This window comes from Pan troglodytes, chromosome 14 (genome assembly GCF_028858775.2).
Source record: "Pan troglodytes isolate AG18354 chromosome 14, NHGRI_mPanTro3-v2.0_pri, whole genome shotgun sequence".
Classification (NCBI taxonomy): Eukaryota; Metazoa; Chordata; class Mammalia; order Primates; family Hominidae; genus Pan; species Pan troglodytes.
Window position 1 is genome coordinate 111,298,632 of NC_072412.2, and position 23,445 is coordinate 111,322,076.

General features: G+C 35.2%; 1 protein-coding gene and 1 long non-coding RNA gene across 10 annotated transcripts in view; one reads left to right on the top strand and one right to left on the bottom strand.

Annotated features, from left to right (window-relative positions):
• LOC107967978 (uncharacterized) overlaps positions 1-15,572 on the bottom strand; it is a 135,817-nt gene extending 120,245 nt beyond the window's left edge. Inside the window, exons 1-3 of one of the 3 annotated variants that reach the window (XR_008538892.2) lie at positions 14,891-15,035; positions 13,407-13,592; positions 5,319-5,378 (exon numbers count right to left, since the gene is read on the bottom strand). This is a non-coding gene — a long non-coding RNA (uncharacterized LOC107967978). Of the gene's footprint in view, positions 1-5,318; positions 5,379-13,406; positions 13,593-14,890 lie in introns of all 3 variants that reach the window. The other 2 variants (XR_008538891.2, XR_001708854.4) reach the window with 2 other exon arrangements.
• The window catches only part of LOC101057441 (uncharacterized), a 45,869-nt gene continuing 37,474 nt past the window's right edge, over positions 15,051-23,445 (top strand). For 2 of the 7 annotated variants that reach the window (XR_010150557.1, XM_063792310.1), the window contains exon 1: positions 15,114-15,850. Coding sequence is in view for 2 of the 7 variants with exons in the window: in XM_063792310.1 (XP_063648380.1) it covers positions 15,771-15,850 (80 nt within the window). In the remaining 5 variants the exon portion in view is untranslated. Of the gene's footprint in view, positions 15,851-15,934; positions 16,059-23,445 lie in introns of all 7 variants that reach the window. The other 5 variants (XR_001708851.3, XR_008538890.2, XM_016925523.3 and 2 more) reach the window with 5 other exon arrangements.

The following is a 23,445-nucleotide window of genomic DNA, read 5'->3' on the forward strand; positions in this document are numbered from 1 at the left end:
AGTATTATGGATTGCCAATGATTCAGTGTTCCTTTAACATCTTATGGAGGCCGCAAAACACATGTGGTAGAAAATCGACACTGGCCAGAAGACTCACAATGACCGGATTTGATCACGGTTCTGTCACAGCCATTGTGCACCATCTTTCATTACTGGCTGGAACTTTCTGGGGCTGTTTCCAGTGTAAAAAAGGGACTGATCCCCGTGAACACTATGGGCTTTTCAAGCTCATGGACTTCACATTTGGTTTATAGCTGGCAATTCTGGCATTATTTGAATTGTGGTGCAAAAAAAAAATCCACTTTTAGGAAAACTATTTACAATACCCTAATATAGTCCTTTAAGAGAACATCTGATTGGGTTCATTTTACAACACACTACATGATATTTTTAAAGTGCAATAAATTCTAGTAGTTTTCTTTAGTAGGCAAAAATCCGTATTTACCTTTTAGTTCATCTATTTAATATAGACAGTGAAGATCTAGTAAACAATTTGTAGGTTTTCTTACTAATCTGCTTCATTATTTTGTCATCATTTAGTAAAAATCCACCAACAAATGCTACAAACATTAAATGGACAAGGAAGACCAACCAAAAATTATAATATTAGCCATGGCACACACATACAAACACACTCACAAATACTGTATCTAATTCCATATCTTCAGCTCTCATAGAACAGGACTTTTCCTGCATTTTTTATTCCATCTTCACTCAATTAAAAAACACATTTCTGAAGCATTTAGTGTGAGTTGCTATTTATGCCAGTCAATAATTCACATCATCTGCAAAAAGTATGTTTGTATCCTTTCTACACCCGTTAGAGATGAAAGGAAGGAATTTATGTGCTAAAATGGCTTCATGTGCCCAAATCATGCAAATTCTCTAAGCCATTTCCTAAGATTTGCAGATGTGTAAATTGCATCTTTTTTTTAAAGAGTAGGTATACAACGGTATGAATCTCAAATCAGTTTTTGTTCCACCTCATAGTTCTTCAAATGATGAGAACTGATTTATTATTGAGGCATTGTCAAACTCTGAATGGAGTCTAATCTTCCATTTTAATCTTTTATGAGGCAACTGGGTAAAAAAAAAATTACAAATGCAAACGATGTGTGTCAGTGTACGTATGCACACACACTTACATAATATCAGCATATATGTCACATTAATGGAGATTAGATCTCATGGAGCACCAGAGTGTCTTGAAAAAAACCTCCGAATGGTGACACTGAACAGGAAAAGGACTGCATTTAAAATCGGGACAACATGGCAAAATGTACACAGTGTCTGATACATAGAAAACACTCAATAAAGTGTTTTTCTACTCCCATAAAATCATGGGATCATTGTCTCTCTGAGCTTACAGCTATGGAATAAAGATGGGATGTTTTAAGTTGTGAGATTCTTTGTGCCTATTTTATTGTATTCATTTTTATACAGTATTAGTACAAACACTTTACCCATTTGAGAGGAAATTGCCTTTCCAAGACACCAGAGATGCATTTAATTCTATGGAAGAAATGTTATTCCAACTGGTGTCCTCATGTCTTGGAAACCAACTGTTATTTTTTCTTTTCAGTGAGTTTATGGTAGTCTTTTAAAATCACATTGGTGGAAATATGTATGTATACATACAATACATGATATATATAATATATTATATATAAATTATAATATATTATATATTATATATAAATTATAATATATTATATATTATATATAAATTATAATATATTATATATTATATATAAATTATAATATATTATATATAAATTATATATAAATTATAATATATTATATATTATATATAAATTATAATATAATATATTACATATAAATTATAATATATTATAAATTATATATTACATATTTTATAATATACACAAATTTTATATATAATTTTATAAATTATATATAATATAATTATAAATTATAAACATGTAAATTACATATAATATATAATTTATAATATATAATTTTATACAACCATATATAGTATATAATATATTCCTTTATATGAATTTCTTCATTATATAAAGAAATTTTATTTATATATATAATTCTTTTATTGTATAAAAATCTCTGTCTATCTATCTATCTATCTGTCTCTAATGCTTTGGGGTTTAAAAGCCATGCCAGTGGAAAATAATAATAGCATCATGTCTGAATACAAGTATGATAAATGCTGTGTGTGGTTGTAATAAATGTGAAGATGGATATAGATAAATTCCGACTTCCCAGTGGCCACCCTGGCTGATGCAAAAGACCATAAATCCTTTGTATTTGTAAAGGAAGAATCAAAGTGCACTGGAATTTATTTTAACTCTTTTCAGATTTTTGGAGTAGTTCTTTTATTCTTCTCCCAAATATTCATTTACACTGTTTAGCAACTTTCTGAAGCATGAATAAAATTCGTAAAGCGATAAGAAGCACTGGAATTCTCTATCTGTAACTTGAAATAAGATTTGGGTTGAACCTATGACGGCACATTGAATGGCTTGTATTTGGTGAGTTTTCTCTGTTACTCTTTTCTGAAGGGTTTTCTAAGTTTCTCCAGGTGTGCCCCTGGCAGGGATCAGGAAGCAGGAGCAATGGACAGGCAAGAGACACTGCTGAGGTGCCCTGAACCTTCTCTAGATGGCCTCCCTCTTCTCCTCTGAGACACAGTGCAATAATACCGTATGGATAGAAAGTCTGAGGCAGCATCATGGAAGCTGAGTCCCCAGCACCTGGGAAGGCTGGGAAGAATGATGGAGAGAGAACAGCAAGGAAAGAGAGAGGGGAAGGTAGGAGCTGGAGAGTCCAAACAAACACTGAGGCTCTCCCTGTAACTTTTTGGCCATGGTTCTTGGGCAGCTCTTGCTCCTAGAGTTTGAACTGTAAGAACTTTGGCATTAGGTGTAGAATGTAATTATCTCTTATGGAATGCACATCAGAATATCACTAATAAACTGAGTAATTTTAAAATCACTCATTTTTTGCTCATTTCTGCTGATATCTTGATATGGTTTGGCTGTGTCCCCACCCAAATATCATCTTGAACTGTAACTCCCACAATTCCCACGGGTTGTGGAAGGAACCTGGTAAGAGGTAACTGAATCATGGGGTGGATCTTTCCTGTGTTTTTCTTATGATAGTGACTATGTCTCATGAGATCTGATAGTTTTAACAAACAGGAGTTTCCCTGCACAAGTTCTCTCTCTTTGCCCACTGCCATCCATGTAAGACGTGACTTGCTCATCCTTGCCTTCCATCATGATTGTGAGGCCTCCCCAGCCACATGGAACTGTGCGTCTCTTAAACCTCTTTCTTTTGTAAATTGCCCAGTCTCGGGTGTGTCTTTGTTAGCACCATGAAAACAGACGAATACATATCTACACCATTTCTCAATATCTATCTCATAGCAGAGACTCACAATATTTTTCTTTGAAAGTTGTGAATTTGAATTGAAAATCTACCATCTTTCCTAATGGTACCACCCATGTTGATCTAATTTGTTTTTTCATTAAACTATCAATAATATTCCAATGACATACAATTGCTCTAAGAATACAGTAGTCCTCTCTCATCTGCAGTTTCACTTTCTGTGGTTTCAATTACCTGTGGCACACTGCCTTTTCAAAATATTAAATGGAAAATTCTATAAATAAACAATTCATAAGTTTTAAATTGTGCACTGCTCTGAGTAATGTGATGAAATCTGTGCTGTCCCATTCAATTCTTCCCTTGACATGAATCATCCCTTTTCCAGAGTCTCCATGCTGCAGACACAACCTGCTTATTAGGTCAATAGTAGGCCACCCTGCGTCATGATGCCTTTCTCATTCACCTTACTTCATTACATCACATAGGCATGGTATCTTCTCACATCATCAAAAAGGGTGAGTACAGTACAATAAGATATTTTGAAAGAAAGACCACATCAGACAATTTTTATTACAGTATATTGTTATTCTATTTTATTATTAGCTATTATTGTTTATCTCTAACTATGCCTAATTTATAAATTAAACTTTATCATACATGTGTATGTATATGATGAAAACATAGTGTGTGTAGGGCTTGGTACCATTCATGGTTTCAGGCATCCACTGGGAGTCTTGGAACATGTCCCACTAGGATAAGAGGGAGTATATCCCACCAGGATAAAGGGGAACATATTCCCACCAGGATAAGCGAGGACATATTCCCACCAGGGCAAGGGAGTACTGTATCGTGAACATCAGCTATTGCAGGAAAGAAGAAAAAGCTTTAATATGTTGTTGCTTTCAAATTCAGCAGGAATTTGACAAACATTTTTTGTATTGCTGTTTAAATTTTGGTCTTGAAAATGAAATCTTTCTTTGCCAAAAATGCCAACTATCTCATTTATTCATTAAAAAAAATCCATCTTTCTCTCTAGCATGTCAAAGACTTCTGGCCTAAAATGGAAATGTGGAGAAATCCCTTCCTAGAATTTCTCCTCAAAAGTGCAAACTTGCCTGCTGCTTCCTTTTTAGCTATGGCATTCTTGGTTTCCAATTTATTCTCTCCTTCAACTGCCCTAGATTTATTCTCTCCCCAATTTATTCTCTCCATCAGTTGCTCCTAGAGGGCAAATGGTCTCTGAGCACCAAACCATGGCCCTGCCCTCGGTCATCACCATTCTGGGCCATGGCTGAACAGTGACTGCTTCCTAGAAACAGTCTAGGATCTTATGGAAGCCAAAGAAGATCTTCTTGAATTCCCCAGTTTATCTTATCCTTTTTAACTTCCCCTTATTGCCTTCATTGAGTCTTCCTATTCCCCGATGTGAGAGCCCCTACAATATAGTTTATCTGTACTGGTTCACTCAATGAGTGCACCTGTGGTTTTATTATATATGGCGGGTGTTTCTATTCTATTTGGTTATCTGTCTACATGGTAGTCTGCATGGATGATGGATTGTCACTTTGAATTCAATGTGTTCAAAATTGGATTCATTATCTTTCTCTAAAAACTGGTTTCCTTTAAAATAATTCATTTCTATCTGAGGTATGCCACCATCACAGCTTTTGCAATAAACCTTGGAAACATAATTTCTCATCCTCTTTTTTTCATAATCTCATTCCAAAGTTTCAATGCTTTTCCTTCTAAAAATGATCATGTTGACCCATTTCTCTTTATTCCCATGTCACCACTTCATCACTAATTGCCATTGTTACAGGATTCCACATCTACATTATTTTCACAATTCTCATGGCGTGGTCACTTTGTCTCACAAAGCCCACCAGTCTTTTCCCAAACTTTTCCAATGCCTCCTATATTCACTGCCTCAAATCCAAATCTTTGCTTACCTAAATCAAGCCTGCTCTCAGTTGAGGTTGTTTTGTTCTTTGTGATTAAAATGGTTGAATCTGAAATAAACAGTAGTTTATTTATTATATTGTATATCTTCATATGTTTGTTTAAAAACTCTTTTTTTGGCTGGGAGATAATTTGATAATCTTTGGAATGGTAACAATTTATTACCATAGCCCTATTTCAGGTTCTAACACTCAAACCTTGTCCCTTTTAACAGTTTCTTAGATGTTTCCTGTGAAAAAGAAAACCAGCCTCTTGATCTAAATATGCTATTTTATTTATTTCATTGTCTCCACAAAACTTTCCCTGTTGAAACAGACACAACATCAAGAGTATTTCTCATTATTTCTTACATCAAATTACTAGGCTTGAAAGTAATTCAGGATCTACCAATATTTTTTAATGGTTTTAACTTATCTCTTAACACAGTATAACTTGGGTCTCAATTTCTTTACAAATCAGTCCATTCTTCATCTTCCTAGTATCATTCTCATATCCACTGACTCCAGCCCTCTGTCTGTCTCTGCTTCTCTCGTATGACTTTGTCTCAATCCTCTCAATTATTCACTGAAATATCTCCCTCCTTTCCAGATCACGATGCCTCCTGAGCTGACTTCATTCTGTTCTTATCACTAATCATCCAGCATCACGTAAATCTCAAATCCAGATGGGTTCATGTACTCTTAAATTCTCATCTGTTAATTCCCTTATTGGACCTTTCCAAACCCCTTGAGTAAAGGTTCTTTTCTAATTAATTAGTAGTTAAAGTAAGGGAGGTTCATTTGTTATTTCATTTCATATGCAGTATCAGAGCATATTGTTATTCAATAAATATCATATGATACTGACAATAACTTCAGGTTAATAATATTCTAGGAGATTAGATATGATGAAGTCGAATAAACATACCCTTGAGTCCAAAAGGAAAAGATATTTAAATTTAAGGAACACTGCCGAAAGCATCTTTCCTCCAAAGACATAGCAAATGTAAGACATAGAAGACAGCCTCTCCCCGACTTCCACCCCCAGCTTTCCAACCGATATTGCTTTACCACAGCAGCCAACCCAGGCAACTGGTAAGCAGCATCTTGACTAATGAGCCAGTTCTTCCAAGGTGTATGGTATTTCTTTTTTGTAATCCAAACATTTTTGTGAACCAAGTGATCCAGACAGGTAGCTTAAATACAACTTCAGTGTAGGTGTCGCCGTGGAGCTGACCCATGGCCCAAAGCACCTAAATTTGTAATAGGATATAGTTTATACTTGGCAAATTTGTCTCAGTATGAAATAACAATCAATTGAACTATTTCTGCCTAGGTTTTCCTTATCTTTGTTTCTCCATATTCCCACAGAGCACACTGCATTCTTATATTGGGGAATTTAGCTCCTTGTATTATAACGAGGTTTGCTTATGTGGGTCTTCTCTGTCAGCATGAACCCTGAATTACTTACTGTTTTTCTAAACACATTAATAGGTGGTTAATGCATGGTTTGAGAATGAAAGAGAAAGGATAAGTATTTGTAGCCGAACTTTCTTTATAGAAACTTCTAAATTACTGATTATTTTACGCCATTTAAAAAACCCATCAGATACCTACGGAAGGATACAACTCTCAAAAGAACATTGACAAAATATCCATTCCCATGGCTTCAATCACTAATCATTATCAGATGGTATCTAAAAATATCTCCATCCCGTGTCTCTTGTTTGAACTTGAAATCATAGCCTAATTGAATTCCCATCTTGGATATTCCAGAGATCTAAAAGTGGAGTCTTTAGCTTCCCCAAAACCACCTCTAGTCTACTCTGTCTGAGTTGAGTGATTGGTGCCTCTGTCTACAAAGTGACTCAAGTATTCATTGCTCCTTCATTTTCCTTGTTCCTTAAGCTTAAATTATCATTAAGTCTTACTTATGCTTTATCCTAACACCCTTTATATCTATGCATTTCTCCTCTTCCTTACTGGCCCTGTTCTCCTCTAGGCCAAACTATTTATTTTTTACACAACAAATAAATATTTTTATTATGTAAAATAATGCCTTCTTTCTTTCTCAATTCCAATTAATTTAAATAAATCTTTCTGAAAGTTTTATAATAACTGCAACTTTCCTGCCTACACCACTTTGTTATTAGCCTTAGAATAAGCTTCAAAATTTTAAAAATATATTACTTCCTAATATGGCCTTTACCTCTCAAACTGTATTTCTTGACAACTCAATACCTCTCCAGACCTTGACTCTTCACTCCCCTTAATCTCAATTTATTTCAGTACTTTGAACACAGGATGTTTTATTTTTCTTCTGGACCTTCTCAAATGTTTTTTCTGACTGAAATCCTCTCCAGCACTACATCTTTCATTCAGCCTGGTCAGTGTTCAGTCTTCAGCTTAGGCAGTACTTTCTATAGAAAGCTTTTCTTGATTCCGAAGGTCTAAGTCCAGTATCCCTCCCCTGTGAACTCTTAGCACCTGGTACTTGCCCCTTCAAACTACTAAACACATTTCTGGGCTGGGCACGGTGGCTCACACCTGTAATCCCAATACTTGGGGAGGCTGAGGCAGGCAGATCACTTGAAGTCAGGAGTTCGAGGCCAGCCTGGCCAACAGGGCGAACCCCATCTCTACTAAAAATATAAAATTAGCTGTGCATGGTGGCACACAGCTGTAATGCCAGCTACTGGGGAAAGCTGAGGTGGGAGGATTGTTGGAACCTGGGAGGCAGAGGTTGCAGTGAGCTAAGATCACAGCACTGCACTCCAGCCTGGGTAACAGAGCGAGACCCTGTCTCAAAAAAAAAAAAAAAAAAAAAAAAAAAACCAGATTAACCATATTTTCAATGCCAGTTTACTTAAAATTAATGAATAGTGATTTCAGTGTGGTAGCTAAGTAAATGTTGTTCTTGAAAAAGCCAAGAAGGAAATAATGGTCATATAGTATTTCATTTGTATGCAGCCTTTTGATTTTCTTGGAATTTCTTTATATATATATAATATATATATATTATACTTTAAGTTCTAGGGTACATGGGCACAACGTGCAGGTTAGTTACATATGTATACATGTGCCATGCTGGTGTGCTGCACCCATTAACTTGTCATTTAGCATTAGGTATATCTCCTAATGCTATCCCTCCCCCCTCCCCCCACCCCACAACAGGCCCTGGTGTGTGATGTTCCCCTTCCTGTGTCCAGGTGTTCCCATTATTCAATTCCCACCTATGAGTGAGAACATGCGGTGTTTGGTTTTCTGTCCTTGAGATAGTTTGCTGAGAATGATGGTTTCCAGCTTCATCCATGTCCCTAAAAGGACATGAACTCATCATTTTTATGGCTGCATAGTATTCCATGGTGTATATGTGCCACATTTTCTTAATCCAGTCTATCATTGTTGGACATTTGGGTTGGTTCCAAGTCTTTGCTATTGTGAATAGTGCCGCAATAAACATACGTGTGCATGTGTCTTTATAGAAGCATGATTTATAATCCTTTGGGTATATAGCCAGTAATGGGATGACTGGGTCAAATGGTATTTCTAGTTCTAGATCCCTGAGGAATCACCACACTGACTTCCACAATGGTTGAACTAGTTTACAGTCCCACCAACAGTGTAAAAGTGTTCCTATTTCTCCACATCCTGTCTAGCACCTGTTGTTTCCTGACTTTTTAATGATCGCCATTCTAACTGGTGTGAGAATTGCCTTTCATTTCTTTCTTTTTTTCCCCTTTCCTTCCTGCCTCTCTCTTTCCGTTCTCTCTTTCTGTCATCACCTTTCAACATACTGGTTTGTCACATCTCTATCTGATCAGGTATCTTGTCAGAATTTTTTAATTTATTTAATTTTTCTTTCAGAGGTTATACTCTTGAGGGCATTCATCTTCTATTCCAATCTAAACTTTCTTATATTGCTATTATCATAGGACTACTTTTTATTATTTTTCTAAATTGTTTCTATATATTTTTCTATATCTCATATCATACTTTTTCTTAGTTTATCCCTCTGTTTGACTATAGCACATCCTAAGGTAATCTTCTAAGAAAATATTGGTATAAGGTAAATTTTCAGAATTATTCTCATATTATAAAATATCATAATTTGAAGCTCATACTTGATTGATGCTATGATGATAGATTGAAAAGAAGTTCTCTGTAGATTTTTTGAGGCATTCCTGCATTGTCTTCTAACATCCAGTGTTTCTGACACAATTTCTAATAATTTAATATTAAAATATTGACATAATAGTTTCTAAGATAATACAAAGTATTCCTGTATATCTTTCCCCCCACTTTTCCTAAAGTTGCCATCTTACGTAATGATATTTTATTTGTTACAACTAAGAAATTAATAGGGTACAACAACATTAACTAAAATAGACTTTATTTGTATTTCTTTAGTTGTTCAACTGATGTCCTGCTTTCTGTTCTATAATTCTAAACTGTATACCCTATTTCATCTAATTTTCATGTTTCCTCAGTCCCCTCTAATCTGACAGTTCCTTAGTCTTACTTTGTTTTTCATGACTTTGCTTTTTTTTTTTTTTTTTTTTTTTTGGGAGATGGAGTTTTGCTCTGTCGCCCAGGTTGGAGTACAGTGGCATGATCTTGGCTCACTGCAACCTCCGCCTCCTGGCTCCTGGGTTCAAGTGATTCTCCTGCCTCAGCCTCCCAAGTAGCTGGGATTACAGGCCCACACCACCACACCTGGCTAATTTTGTTATTTTTTTTAGTACAGTTGGGGTTTCCCCATATTGTCCAGGCTGGTCTCGAACTCCTGACCTCAAATGATCCACCCATCTCGGCCTCCCAAAGTGCTGGGATTACAGGTGGAAGCCATGGTGCCTGGCCAACTTTGACATTTTTAAAGGGCTTGAACAGGTATGTTGTAAAATACATCTCAATTTTTCTTTGGCTGAGGCTTGCTCATGATGAAACTTGGGTTATGGATTTGTGGGAACAATGCCATAAAAGTGAAGTGTCCTTCTGATCTAAGAAGAACATCCATGGAACCCTGACTCTTATCTCTTGTACGTGACCAGATTTTTCTGTTGGTATTTTCTGTGGTTCCAAGTGATGTTTAAAAGCATGAATTGTCCCATTCATTGCACTAGGTTTCCATTGAACCTCCCTTGATGTGCCTGTTTGTATCTTCAAGCTCTGAAAATTTCTCATTGATTTGTTTTTTGATATGTCCTGCTTTCCTTAATCTTTGTCCTCCCTTAATCTTATTTACACCAGCATTTATTTGCCTTTTGTTTACACGGTATCATGAGTTCTTTTCTTTTTATGAGTAAATTACTCTTGAAGATGATTTACTAAAACACCGGTTCTTATGGTCTTTTCTCAAAGTTTAAAAGGGGAAACTCATAAACTTTTTTTAAAATTTCTGATCTCCACACATTCAAAACTGAAATATAGGCAGGCATAATTTTGGCTTCCACTTCTTCTGCTTTTAATGATTAACACAATTATTTTGAACTATGTTGGCCTCTGAATACTTCAAAGCAGTGACCCATAACGTTCAGCATTCTTTATCTCCTCTGTCTCGCAGCTGACGGAGTGGGCATACTGGTTGTATGCCTTGGCTCTCTGTTCACAATCCCGAAGGGATAGAAGCCAATCGTTTGGTCATTCTGACACCAGATATTGTATGCAAAGCTGGCTGTGTATTCTCTGGTGACACCAGACACTGTATGCAAAGCTGGCTGTGTTTTCTCCGGTGAATTGGGAAGAGGGACTACACTTGAAATTGACAAGACGAGTTTCAGTTGCCAGCTGTTCCACGTGGGTCCTTTCAGTTCCTGTAAGGCTTCAGGACACTGGCATGAGGTCAGATTTCCTTTGTCTTACTTTTCATAATCAAGTTCTAGGCCACTAGATAAAGCTACTCTTATGATTTTTAATTCCTTATTAAAGTAGGTTATACACAGAAAACATAAATTGGAGTCTGCCTTCCTGATTTTCCGGTAGTGGTTTACTTACTCTGATTCCCCTATTCAATATGGAGTTACTTCAAAAACACATGTTCAACTGAAATTCTAAAATTCCTTTTAAAAATCAGGGCTGGTGCAGTGGCTCACGCTTGTAATCCCGTAATCCCAGCACTTTGGGAGGCCGAGGTGGGCAGATCACGAGGTCAGGAGTTTGAGACCAGCCTGGCCAACATAGTGAAACCCTGTGTCTACTACTAAAAAAAGAAAAGAAAAGAAAAGAAAAGAAAAGAAAAGAAAAGAAAAAAACATTAGCCGGGGGTGGTTTTGAGCACTTGTAATCCCAGCTACTCGGGAGGCTGAGGCAGAAGAATCACTTGAACCTGCTAAATGGAGGTTGCAGTGAGCCGAGATCGCGCCACTGCACTCCAGCCCAGGTGACAGAGCAAGACTCCATCTCAAAAATAAAATAAAATAAAATAAAATTGGTGGTCCATCAAATACATACGACTTGCTAAGCAAATTAAGGATGTTTGTCCTTACATACGTATCTTGGTTCTTATAACTGGAGCCAACAACAGATTCATACAGCTAACTCTAGACAGCTGAGAGACTGTTTACACAGATTACACACCATCTCTACATCATCTCTTCCTCCCTCAAGCTGCCATCTAATTTTAGTTACGTCAGTACTAGTGCCTTCATAATGATGGAGGAAAGGTATTAAGTTTCTTTCTTCTGGAGGCCCTGTTTTTAATAAATCAATCACAAGTGAGATTTATTAAAAACAAATGGCTAAAATGATTTTTAGATTATTCATATTTTATAGTAACTGCCTATCTGACCATTAATGACTACACATGAAGTTGTTCTATATTTATTTTGTCCAGTAAATTTTCTTCTAGATAAACATATGGAAAGACAATGGCTCTCTTAGTTAAAATGATATTTGACATAATTTCAAAGCTATGACAATTTCCTTATATTTGAAACACTTTCTGCTGATGCAGCATTTCTTTAAAGCATAGTTTATTCCGTGACATGAAGATGGAAAAAACTCCTGAGTATGAAGGACCAGGTACCCAAATGTCCTGAGAAAGCCTCCTTCCCTTTTTATACCTCAGAAGCCAAATATGTTATTTACTCTAAAACGTGTTCCTACATCTTGCTCCATAGCTCATTTAATGACATCACCATTCATTCAATGTCCAAACTGCACTCATTGGATACACGAGGCTCTAGGGTAGTTTGAAGATTCCCTTAAGACCGAAACAAACAAGTAAACACCTCTGACTATGTTTGGTCATTTAGTCTATGGTGGATCTGTAGAATGCATTTTTTTTTAAACTGAAGTTTGGATGTTTTATTTATTTTAGAAATGTAAAAGATTTCTGTGTCTGTGAATGTGCAGTGTTGTATGGTAGAGGAAAACATAGGCCCTGAAGTAAGATAGATCTATAAGTGACTTTACTTCTTTTATAGATGTTGGAGGAACTTTGAAAAAAATAGGTTTTTGGATAAAAGTTGCTTAAAATTTCAGATCTCTCTTCCCATATGTAAATGTAAATATTTATATATATTTAAATGTTTGTCATTAAGATACTTTATTAATTAATTAATTAATTAATTAATTTATTGAAGCAGGGTCTCATTCTGTTGCCCAGGCCAGCGTGCAGTGGCATGATATCAGCTCACTGAAACCTCTGCCTCCCAGGTTTGAGCGATCGATTCTCCTGCCTTGGCCTCCCTAGTAGCTGGGACTATAGGCGCATGCTACCATGCCCAGCTAATTTTTGTTGTTTTTAGTAGAGATGGGGTTTCACCACATTGGCCAGGCTGATCTCAAACTCCTGACCTCAGGTGATCCGCCCACCTCGGCCTCCCAAAGTGCTGGGATTACGGGCGTGAGCCACCACGCCCAGCCATGAAGATACTTATTAACAATATATAAAATGATAGTATCTGTCATTTAGAGGTGTTCAATTATTTACATAAACATGTGAATAGAAAAGAATATAAATCTCCATTCTTGATGACATAAATGATAATATAAAATGTTATATATCCCAGAAGGTTCAGAAAAAATAAGACTAGATTTGAAATAAAATTATCTAATAAAGAAATATAAATGGGGTGTAAAATCATGTCAACTACTCACCCTTTGAATGAGCAGGCTTATGAGAAGCTAGGAAAGAATTCTTATGGTTCTTAAATAATTAATTATCTGCAGGAATCAAGGTGCTCAGTACTTCCTCTTGTCTCCTTTAGTCTATGCAGATACACTTGGTAAATAGTCCCATTTCCCCTTCATGTCTTCCTTTCTTCCCTTCATTGTAATAATGACCTGTAAGTACAAGAAGAATTACTGTCAGGTAAAAGCCTTTTTAATAGATCCTGCAATGAAAATTATAATTACTTTAAAGCAGTAAAATTGTAATTCTAGTCGGTAATACTCAGACATGTTCTTCTCAAACATTCTTTTAACTCTTCCGTGATATTTTCTGAAGCTCTGAAAGAATTTCCCCTTTTAAAGAACTGACGTATAAAACATATGCACTCTCCCACTAGAGATAAGAGCTACTTTAGTCCCGTATTTTATTATTGCAGGGATAGATAAGTGGATAGATGATGTCAAGCATTCAAATAATCAGACGTATAAAGGGCTAGACATAGAAAGACATAATTTCCCTGACCTCTCCAACACGCAGTCTGTTCTCACTCTAGAGGATGAAATGCAAAGACTCAACTCTAAGAATGAAGGTACACAATGTGTTTCCGGGGAGTGGACGCATAGCTATGGCCTCACAGTTGGCACTTCCTCTATGCCCTGGTGATACTGAATTTGGATATGATACACAACGATATTCAGCTTCTGGAGGGCTGGGGAAGGGCCCATTGCAAAATTGTGTGGAGTTGCCCCTTGGGTAAAAATCAGAATTTACATTTTGGTTTTAAATTTTATAAGGTACAGTACTGTTCTATTTGCTCTACATAAATAATTTCATTTAATCTACTCAACAGCTTAGTGTTTTGTGTGTTATTATTCATCTCAGTTTATAGCTGTGGAATCTGAGCTTTACAAAGGCTAGGTAACTCATCTGAAGGCAATGCTTAGCACTGCTTAGCAGCCCAATGGTGGTACCAGCTCAGCACCATGGTTTTATTTATACTTTGTCTCTGTAGACCTTGCTTTATTCCGGACTTGAGAAGGAGTTCTCCAAGCATTTGGAAGAAACTCCTTTTCCATTGAAGTTGTTTAAAGAACACTTACCTTTTGAGTAAGCCAGAAGCTTTTTTTGAAAATACATGGAATGTGATGTTTTTTATTTTATAATGCCTACTTGAGCTGCATACCCAAGGCTACCTGTCAATAATCAGTCACTTTTCACAGATTATTTTTACTACAATCTATGACAAAGATGATCACACTGACCTATTTAGCCTCTTAAAACTCTGCTTTGTACTTGATTATCTAAAACACTATTTATTTCACTTCAGCCCAATAAATACTTATTGAGTGCCTGTTATGTGCCAGGCACAGATGCCAAGATATAACCTGTGATTTAATGGGGTAACATACATCATGCATTGCTTTAGGAGTGTGTTCACTGGGCAAAGGGAACAAAGAGGCACTTGGCTCACCCTAGAGCAAGAGGAGAAGCTCTCCAGATTTGCTGACCTAGAAGGATAAGACTGAAAGTAGGAGGGTGGGGAGAGCCAGATGAACAAGGGAGGTGAAAATGTGATCTAGGGAGGCATCCGAGTGAGCAAAGGCACAAGTGAGCCTGGTACACTTCTGGGCAGGCAGAAGGAAGGCAGTTAGGCTGTTAGGAAGGCAGTTAGGCTGCAGTGAATTCTACAAAGAGGCTATGGGAAAGAAACCTGGAAAGGTAGGGAGGTATGGATATGGACAAGCTATGCCAAGGAGCTGGGCTTTGTCATGGAGAGTGACTAGGTGCTTTTACATAGGAAAGTCACCTGATAATATTAAAACCTGTGAAATATCACTCTGGTGGAAGTGTGAATGAATTTGAAAGGGGTGTAACACTGTTCTACTTTGTTTACTCCTCAGTAGCCTTGGCTGTGTACATTTGAGTAAAGAGAGCACTATAAAATCAAAAACCAGTGAAATGGTTTCCAGAACACAGAACTATTAAGCTTAAGAAAAGGACAGAAGGAACTGAAGAGAGAGGAACTGTTTTGGAGCATCACACTTCCACCTCAGAAGAAATAAGGAAGGAAGGAGGAGGGTGTTCCCACGGCTCTTCAACCAGGCCGGCTCTTCAGCCTACATCCCCATCTCATCAAGTAAAAGGGATTTTTCAACTGGACCAACCAGATGGTTTAACAGTGCACTCCCACACCATTCAACTACGCAAGGGAGATACACTTAACATATGCAGTCGTATAACACCTACTAACATTTTCAAACATTAAACCTTTAAAAAAGAGTTCTAAAGAAATAGAAGCTTGAAGTATCATCTCTCAAGTATATAGACACTACTTCATGGTGTGGTAATATATGCATATAGAAGCTAGTAAACACCTCCAGGAGATGCAAAAGGAATTAGAACTGCCACAAGGTGCAAGCAAAACCTTGAGGTAAGCCTGTTCTTTATTCAGTGCATTTTTCCTCTTCGATATTGTAGGTATGTTATCTCCATCATCCGTATTTGTCTATTGCAGTCTCCATTGATGGTGAAGTATTTTCACTATTTGGCATGTCTCCTCTAGTACCTAGAGCAGTGCGTTGCATGCAGTAGCAGGTGTATAAACATTTGCGAGTAAAACATCCAACCTGATACTCAAGGTAAACTCCTGAACCAAACACCCAGAGTAATGTGAATGTTTTTCTATACTCTAGAGTTTATGGCTAGAAATTGCACGGAATGAACTGCATCCTAAACTGGGGTCGGGAAGGTGGGAAAATGAGTCCAGTGATGAAAGGAAGAAGCTGTGCAAGCTATGAAAAAACCTGGTGTGGGAAACTTTTTGTGTCATGTCTGTATATTTTTTTCTTATTTTTTAACAGCAGGTAGCTGTCTTCTCATATATAATTAATTTCCAAACCTCCATTTTTGATGTATGTCATAAAACTGGCATTTTAATTATTTATTTTCAATGTATTTTCTGTTCTGTTAATGAAGATTACAATGAAGAGGAGGGGGAAATCAATTTTTTTTTAAAAAAGGAAAAATATAAAATTCAGACCTAAACCTGTTTTTCTTCTTCCGATCTATTTACCCAGCTTCATCTTCATAGCTACAGGCTATTTACCTGTAGCTACAGGCTACAGGCTATTTACCTGTAGCCCTGTGATGCAGGACAGTGCTGAATTGGTTCTCAAAGTCATCCAGTTCAGGAAGCTTTCTAGATACTCACACTTCCCCTCAAACATACCCCTTCTGCGCGCACACACACACACACACACACACACACACACACACACACACACATCTTCCTTCTCTAAATGCCCCATGATACTGGATTTATCCTTTTATCACTCTTGTTTACGATGTGCTACTGTAATTGAGTATATCCTATGTATCAAGCTCTGTGTTACGTATTTTAAGGATTTAAAATGATTTAGTTGTTTGTACATAATTTGTGTAACATCCTTTCCTATGAGAGCAAAAAGACAAAATTTGCATCTGATTTTTAAAACATGATATACATACATGTTTCAGAGAGCATGCATCTAATTAAATATTTGATGAGTGCAGAAGAATGAGTGAGAGTATGAATGTCTGTAAAAGATTATTTGGTTATTACATTAAACCAGATAGTCTCTTGGTAAACTTCAAGTTACATTTATGAGGACAGAATTACAGATTCTCCACTGGCACACATGTTGCAGCATTTACTATCTTGTTTCATCTGATCAGACATCAAAAGGAGATTTTTGAGCCATCATTTAGGTAATTGTTCATGAAGCCCAGACCAAAATATTGTCATAAATGTAGTTAAAATTATCTTTTTGTTAACTGCTATATTAGGAAAAAGTTGATACAAAATAAATTTTACATGTTTAAAATGTACCACTTAACAGGTTTTGGCATATGTTTACCCCTTAAAACTGATACTGACTGCCCCATCCCAAAGCAACCACTGATCTACTTCCTGGCCTTATCTATTAGCTTACATTTCCTAGAAGTTTGTGTAAATGTAATTATACAGTGTACCTTTTGTTGTTGTTATTCGACTTATTTCATTCAAAATGATGTATTTTTTTTAAGATTCATTCACATAGTTGAGTGTATCAATACTTCATTTATTTTTTCCTGCTTGGTAGTTTTTCATTGCATGGGTGTGCTACAGTTTTTATATTCAATCATCTGTTAATGAACATTTGAGTTGTTTCCAAATTTGCGCTGTTACAAATAAAACGGGTATGAACTTGTATGTATAAATATTTGCATGGACATATGTTTTCATTTCCTGTGGGGAAACACCTAGAATGGGAATCAGTAAATCCTACTGTAGGTATGTATTTAAAATGTTAATCAACTGTCAAACTATTTTCTAAAATAACTCCATGGCTTTATCTTCTCACCAGTAGTGTGAAAATTCCAGTTCTCTCAGGATTCTTGATTAAATTTAGTGTGGACAGTGTCTTGAAATTGAGCTATTCAAATAGGTGTAGAGTGCTATGAGATTGTGCACTTCATTTGGACTTTTTCTAAGTACATTGAACATCTTTTAATGTGCTTATTGCTATCTACATGTCTTCTTTGATGAAGTGTCTATTCAAATCAGTTACCCATCTTTTAATAGGGTGGTTTGTTATTTTTAAGTTTTGAGAATATTTTTAAAAATATTTTGAATGCAAGTTCTTTATTAGACATTACACATATAACTTGATAATCAGTTTTTCCCGATCTGTGGCTTGTCTTTTCATTCATGGTACCTTTTGAAGGGCAGTTTAATTTTGATGAATTAGATGAATTACAACATATCAATTTATTCTATTATTGATCTGAGCCTAATCTATGTCACAAAGAATTTGTTTCCTTTTTCTAGAATTTTTGTAATTTTAGACTTAACTCTAAAATCTTGAGTAAATATTTTATATAAGGCATGATATGAATTAGAGATACATTATTTACATATGGATATCCAATTAGTCTAGCACCATTTATTTAAAGGCTATCCTTTTTCCATTTAATCTTCTGTAAAACTTTGTCAAAAATTAGTTGTCCATATGTGCATAGATCTACTTCTGGAATATCTATTCATTCTCTTGGTCTCATATTTGTCATCATATAATAAGTCTTGAAATCTAATAATGTTAGGTCTACAACTTTGTCTTTTTTATTCAACATATTCTGACTATTTTAGAAACCTTGCATTTCTGTATTTATTTTAGAAACAGCTAGCTAATTTCTAAAAAAGACAGCCTAGAGTTTTAATGAATACATATAGTAGTATTTCTTCCTTTCCAATCTTGGTGAATTGTTTTCTTTTTCTTTCCTGATTTCATTGACTAAAAATTCCAGTAAAATGTTAAATAAAAGTGGTGAGAATTGAATCTGTTTTGTTCCTCACGTTAGTGAAAAAAGTTTCAGTCTTTCGCTATTAAGTTTGATGTTAGCTGTAAGCATTTCTGATGCCATTTTTCAGATTGAGATGTTTCTGTCTTAAATCTTATAAGAATACTTATCAGGAAATTCAGTTTACAAATGTGTGTAATTTCAGGTTACTTTTCATACATAAAACCAAACCTTAATTCTTAGAATAAACATCTCTTATTTTTTATATGTTATTATTTTTGTATATTGTTGGATTTGATTTGTTATAATTTTGTTAGAACTTTTTCATTTTTGCTCATGATGAATATTAGTCTATGCTTTCTTTTCTATGAATATAATTGTCTGGTTATGATATCAGAGTAAATCCAGGCCACAAAATGTGTTGGGAAGTGGTTCCCCCTTTTAAATTTTCTGGGAGAACTTGGATAGAGTTGCTATTTTTCTGTAAATATTTGATGTAAATCATCAGCGAAACCATCTGGGTCTGGAATTTTGGTGGAGGCAGGTTTTTAACTACATTGTAGAGTACTTCAAGTAATCTAACTCTTCTTGAGTGACTATTGTTGTATTTTCTCAATAAGTGTGTTCATTTTTCGAAGCTGTCATATTTCCTGGCATACAGTTGTTTACAGCGTTCTTTTTTATTGCCTAATATCTATGGATCTTTAGTAATGCCACTCCCATTCTTTGGAAATTTGGTGCTATTTTTTTTTTCTGATCATTCTGGTTAGAGATTTATACATTTTCTTGATTGACTCAAAGATCCATCTTTACTTTTTTGAATTTATCTGGTTTGTATTTTATTTTATTGATTACTATCTGATTTTTACTATTTTATTTATTCTATATATTTTGTGATTAATTTGGTGATTCTTTTCTAGTTTCTCAAGTTGGAAGGTGAAGTCAATAAGTTGGAGCCCTTTCTTTTTCTAATACAGATGTTTAGTACTATACATTCAGCTAAGCACTGCTTCAGTAGTATCTTACCTATCCTGACATGATGAATTTTTATTTTCATTCCTTTCAAATATTTTAATATTTCCATTTTGCTTTGTTATTTGACACATGGATTGTTCTTAAGTATGTTATTTAATACCCAAATAATTCGGGAATGTCCATATATCTTTCTGTTATTTATTTCTTATTTAATTTTACTTTCACAAGAGAACATACCTTATATGATATGAATCATGTTAAATAAATTAAGAGTTGTTTTATTATCCATAATATGGTCTATTTTGGTAAATGTTACATGTGAACTTGAGAATAATGTCAATTCTTATATTGTTACAAAGAGTATTCTAGGTGTCAAGTAGATTAATTTGATTCTAGGTGTCAAGTAGATTAAGTCTTCTATATTTTTACTTTCTATTTCTTTTATCAGTTAATAAGGCTGAATGTTAAAATATCATCACATACTTGAAGAATTGTCTGGTTCTTTTTCTCAGTTCTATCAACTTTTACTTAATGTATTTCTATTTCTTTATTGTGGTAGAAAACACCCAAAATCTACCATCTTAACCATTTTCCAAGTGTACAGTTAAGTGGTAAGTATATTCTCATTGTAGTGAGACACTTCTCCATACATTTTCATCTTGCAAATTTCAATTTATACCTATTATTCATCTCCTCTTTCTACTCTCCCTGCAGCCTCTGGTAACCACCATTCCACGTTCTGTTTCTATGACTTGGACTTTTTTAATATTATCTACATTGGATCATACAATATTTGTCATCTTGTGACTAGCATATTTCACTTTACCTAATGTCCCCATGCTTTCTCCATGTCGTAGCAAAGGATTTTTGTCCTTTTTAAGGCTGAATGATGTTCTGCTGTACGTATCCATCACAGACATTGTGGTTATTACACCTCTTGGCTATTTCAAGTAGTGCTGCTAAGAACATGGATGAAAAATATCTCTTCAGGTCCCTGTTCTCAGTTATTTTGGATAAGTACCCAAAGATGGGATTTCTGGATCCTATGCTAGTTCTCTTTTTAATTATTTAAGGAAACTCCATGTTGATTTTCATAATGATTGCATCATTACAAAATTCCACCAGGAGTGCAAGAGAATTCCAATTTCTCCACATCTTTACCAAGATTCATTTTCCGTGATTTTTGTTGTGGTTGGTTGTTTGTTTTGTTGTTGATTTTGTTTTACATGGTAGCCATCCTAATGGGCATGTGGTTATATCTTGTTGATATCTTGTTGATTTACCTTTCTCAGTGATTAGTGATATTGAGTAGTTTTTATATGTTTGCTAGCTATTAATATATCATCTTTGTAGAAATGTCTATTCAAGTTCTTTGGCAATTTGTAATTTTTTTTTATTATTTTCTGTTGCTGCATTGTATTTCTTTATATATTCTGGACATTAACTTTTCATTAAATATATGACTTGCAAATATATTTTCCCCCATTCCATAGATTGTCTTTTCACTCTTTTTATTGGGTCCTTTAATTACAAAAGCTTTCAGTTTGATGTCATCCCATTTGTTTATTTTTAATTTTTGTCTTATGTACTTTAGTGTCATAGACATGAAATTGTTGCCAAGTCCAATGTCATGAAGCTTTTCTCTTATATTTTCATTGAGAAATTTTATAGTTTTAGGTCTTATACTTAGGCATTTAATCCACTTTGAGCTTATTTCAGTATATGGTGAAAGATAAAGGTCCAACTTCACTCTTTTGCATGCGATTATCTAGTTTTCCAACATCACTTGTTGAAGAGACTACCCTTTCCACACTCAGTAGTCTTGACAATCTTATCAAATATAATTTAATCATATAAGTGAAGGTATATTCCCATGCTCGTAACAGGCATTGAAATTAGGAGGTGTGATTCTTTTGAATTCCTTCATTTTCAAAATTGTTTGGCTATTCAGGGTCCCTGAGATTCCATATGAATTTCTGGATGCGTTTTTCTATTTCTGCAAGGAAAAAAAAGTCACTGAGATTTCTATTTCTATAGGGATTGCATTGAGCTCATAAATTTCTTTGGGTGATGTGGACATCTTACCAATATTATTAAGTCTTCGAATTCATGAACATAGAATGTCTTTCCATTTATTTGTGCCTTTGTCATTATATTTCAGAACTGCTTTGTAGTTTTCACTGTGTAGTCTTTCACCTCCATGGGTAGATTTATTTCTATGGTTTTTATTCTTTTTGATGCTATCATAAATGTAACTCTTCTCTTAATTTCTCCTGTAGAATGTTCATTGTGATTGTAAAGAAACACAACTAATTTTTGTTTGTTAATTTTTGTATCCTGCAGCTATTTTTAATTCACTTATTAGTTCTAACAGGTTTGTGTGTGTGTAAAACTTTTACGAGTTTCTATGTTTAAGATCATGATATCTGTGAACTAAGATACTGTTCTTTATTCCTTTCTAATTTAGGTTCCCTTTATTTATTTATCTTGCTTAATTGCTCTGGCTAGGACTTCTAATATTATGTTGAATGGAAGTGGCAAGAGCAGTATCTTGTTTCTGGTCGCAAAGAAAAATATTTTAGAATTTTACCACTGAGAATGATTTTTAACCTTGGGCTTTTCCTAAATGGTTTGTGGAATGTTATTAATTTCTTTCCTTGAACCATGTTTTCCTGTGTTCTTTGTTAATTTTTTTAAAATTTAAATTTGTAGGTTCCAAGTAGGTGTATATATTTATGGGATATGTTTCCTGTTTTTATGTATGCTGTGTAATTATTTGCTGGGATTTGGACATTTGAAAAAAACAAACAAACAAACAAAAAAACTGCTCTTTATTCTTTGCACACTGGTTTCATTCAAGGAAAGACCTGCTCCCTAAGCCTGGATGGAGGTCTAGGACTTCTCAAATCTTTTCTGATCTTTTGCACCCCCATTCCCCAATGTCTGGCAGCAAAACGGAAGCTCCAACCTACTGCTTGCCTATTTTCAAGAATTTCTAAATTCTGCCACCTATCCCATCAATGCTCCAATTCAAGCTAGATAGAAATGAAGTCCTCAAGCCGTTCTAGACAAGCCAGAATGTTGGATATATGAAACATTCATTTGTTTAGTCCCTGACAGAGAACTGCCAGTGTAAGAGGATGTATCCTAGTTGTAACATGCTATGCTGTGGGAGGGAAGGGACATAAACAGGTGTGTCAAACATCACATTATTTTCTACTTTTTTTTACTGGAATCTTCTCTGGGTTTTACAATGGCCTGGATTTTGTAGCTTGTCAATTGGTCTCTAGAATTCTCACAGAGGTATTCTAGTCCACATATTGCTGCTAACTCAGTGTCATTTTGGGGGGAAAAGGACCTGTAGCTTCTTAGTCTGTCATCATGCTGATGTCATTCACTACTTAAAGTATTCTGAAGCTCTGTTAGGTGCATAAGAATTTTAAATCTTATGTCCTTTTGATGAATTCAGTCTTTTTATCATTATGAAACAAACTTTTAATAGGTGATCATATTCTTTCCTCTGAAATCTGCTGTTTTTAAATTAATAAGCCAATCCAGATTTATTTTGATTAATGTTAACGTAAATTTGGTATATTTTCCACATCTTTATTTTTATTACTCATATATATACACACATACAAATATAAATCCAGCTCCTTCCATGTTGCTGCAAGTGATGGAATTTTATTCTTTTTTTATATCTGGAGGTTATTATGTTGAGTCAAATAAACC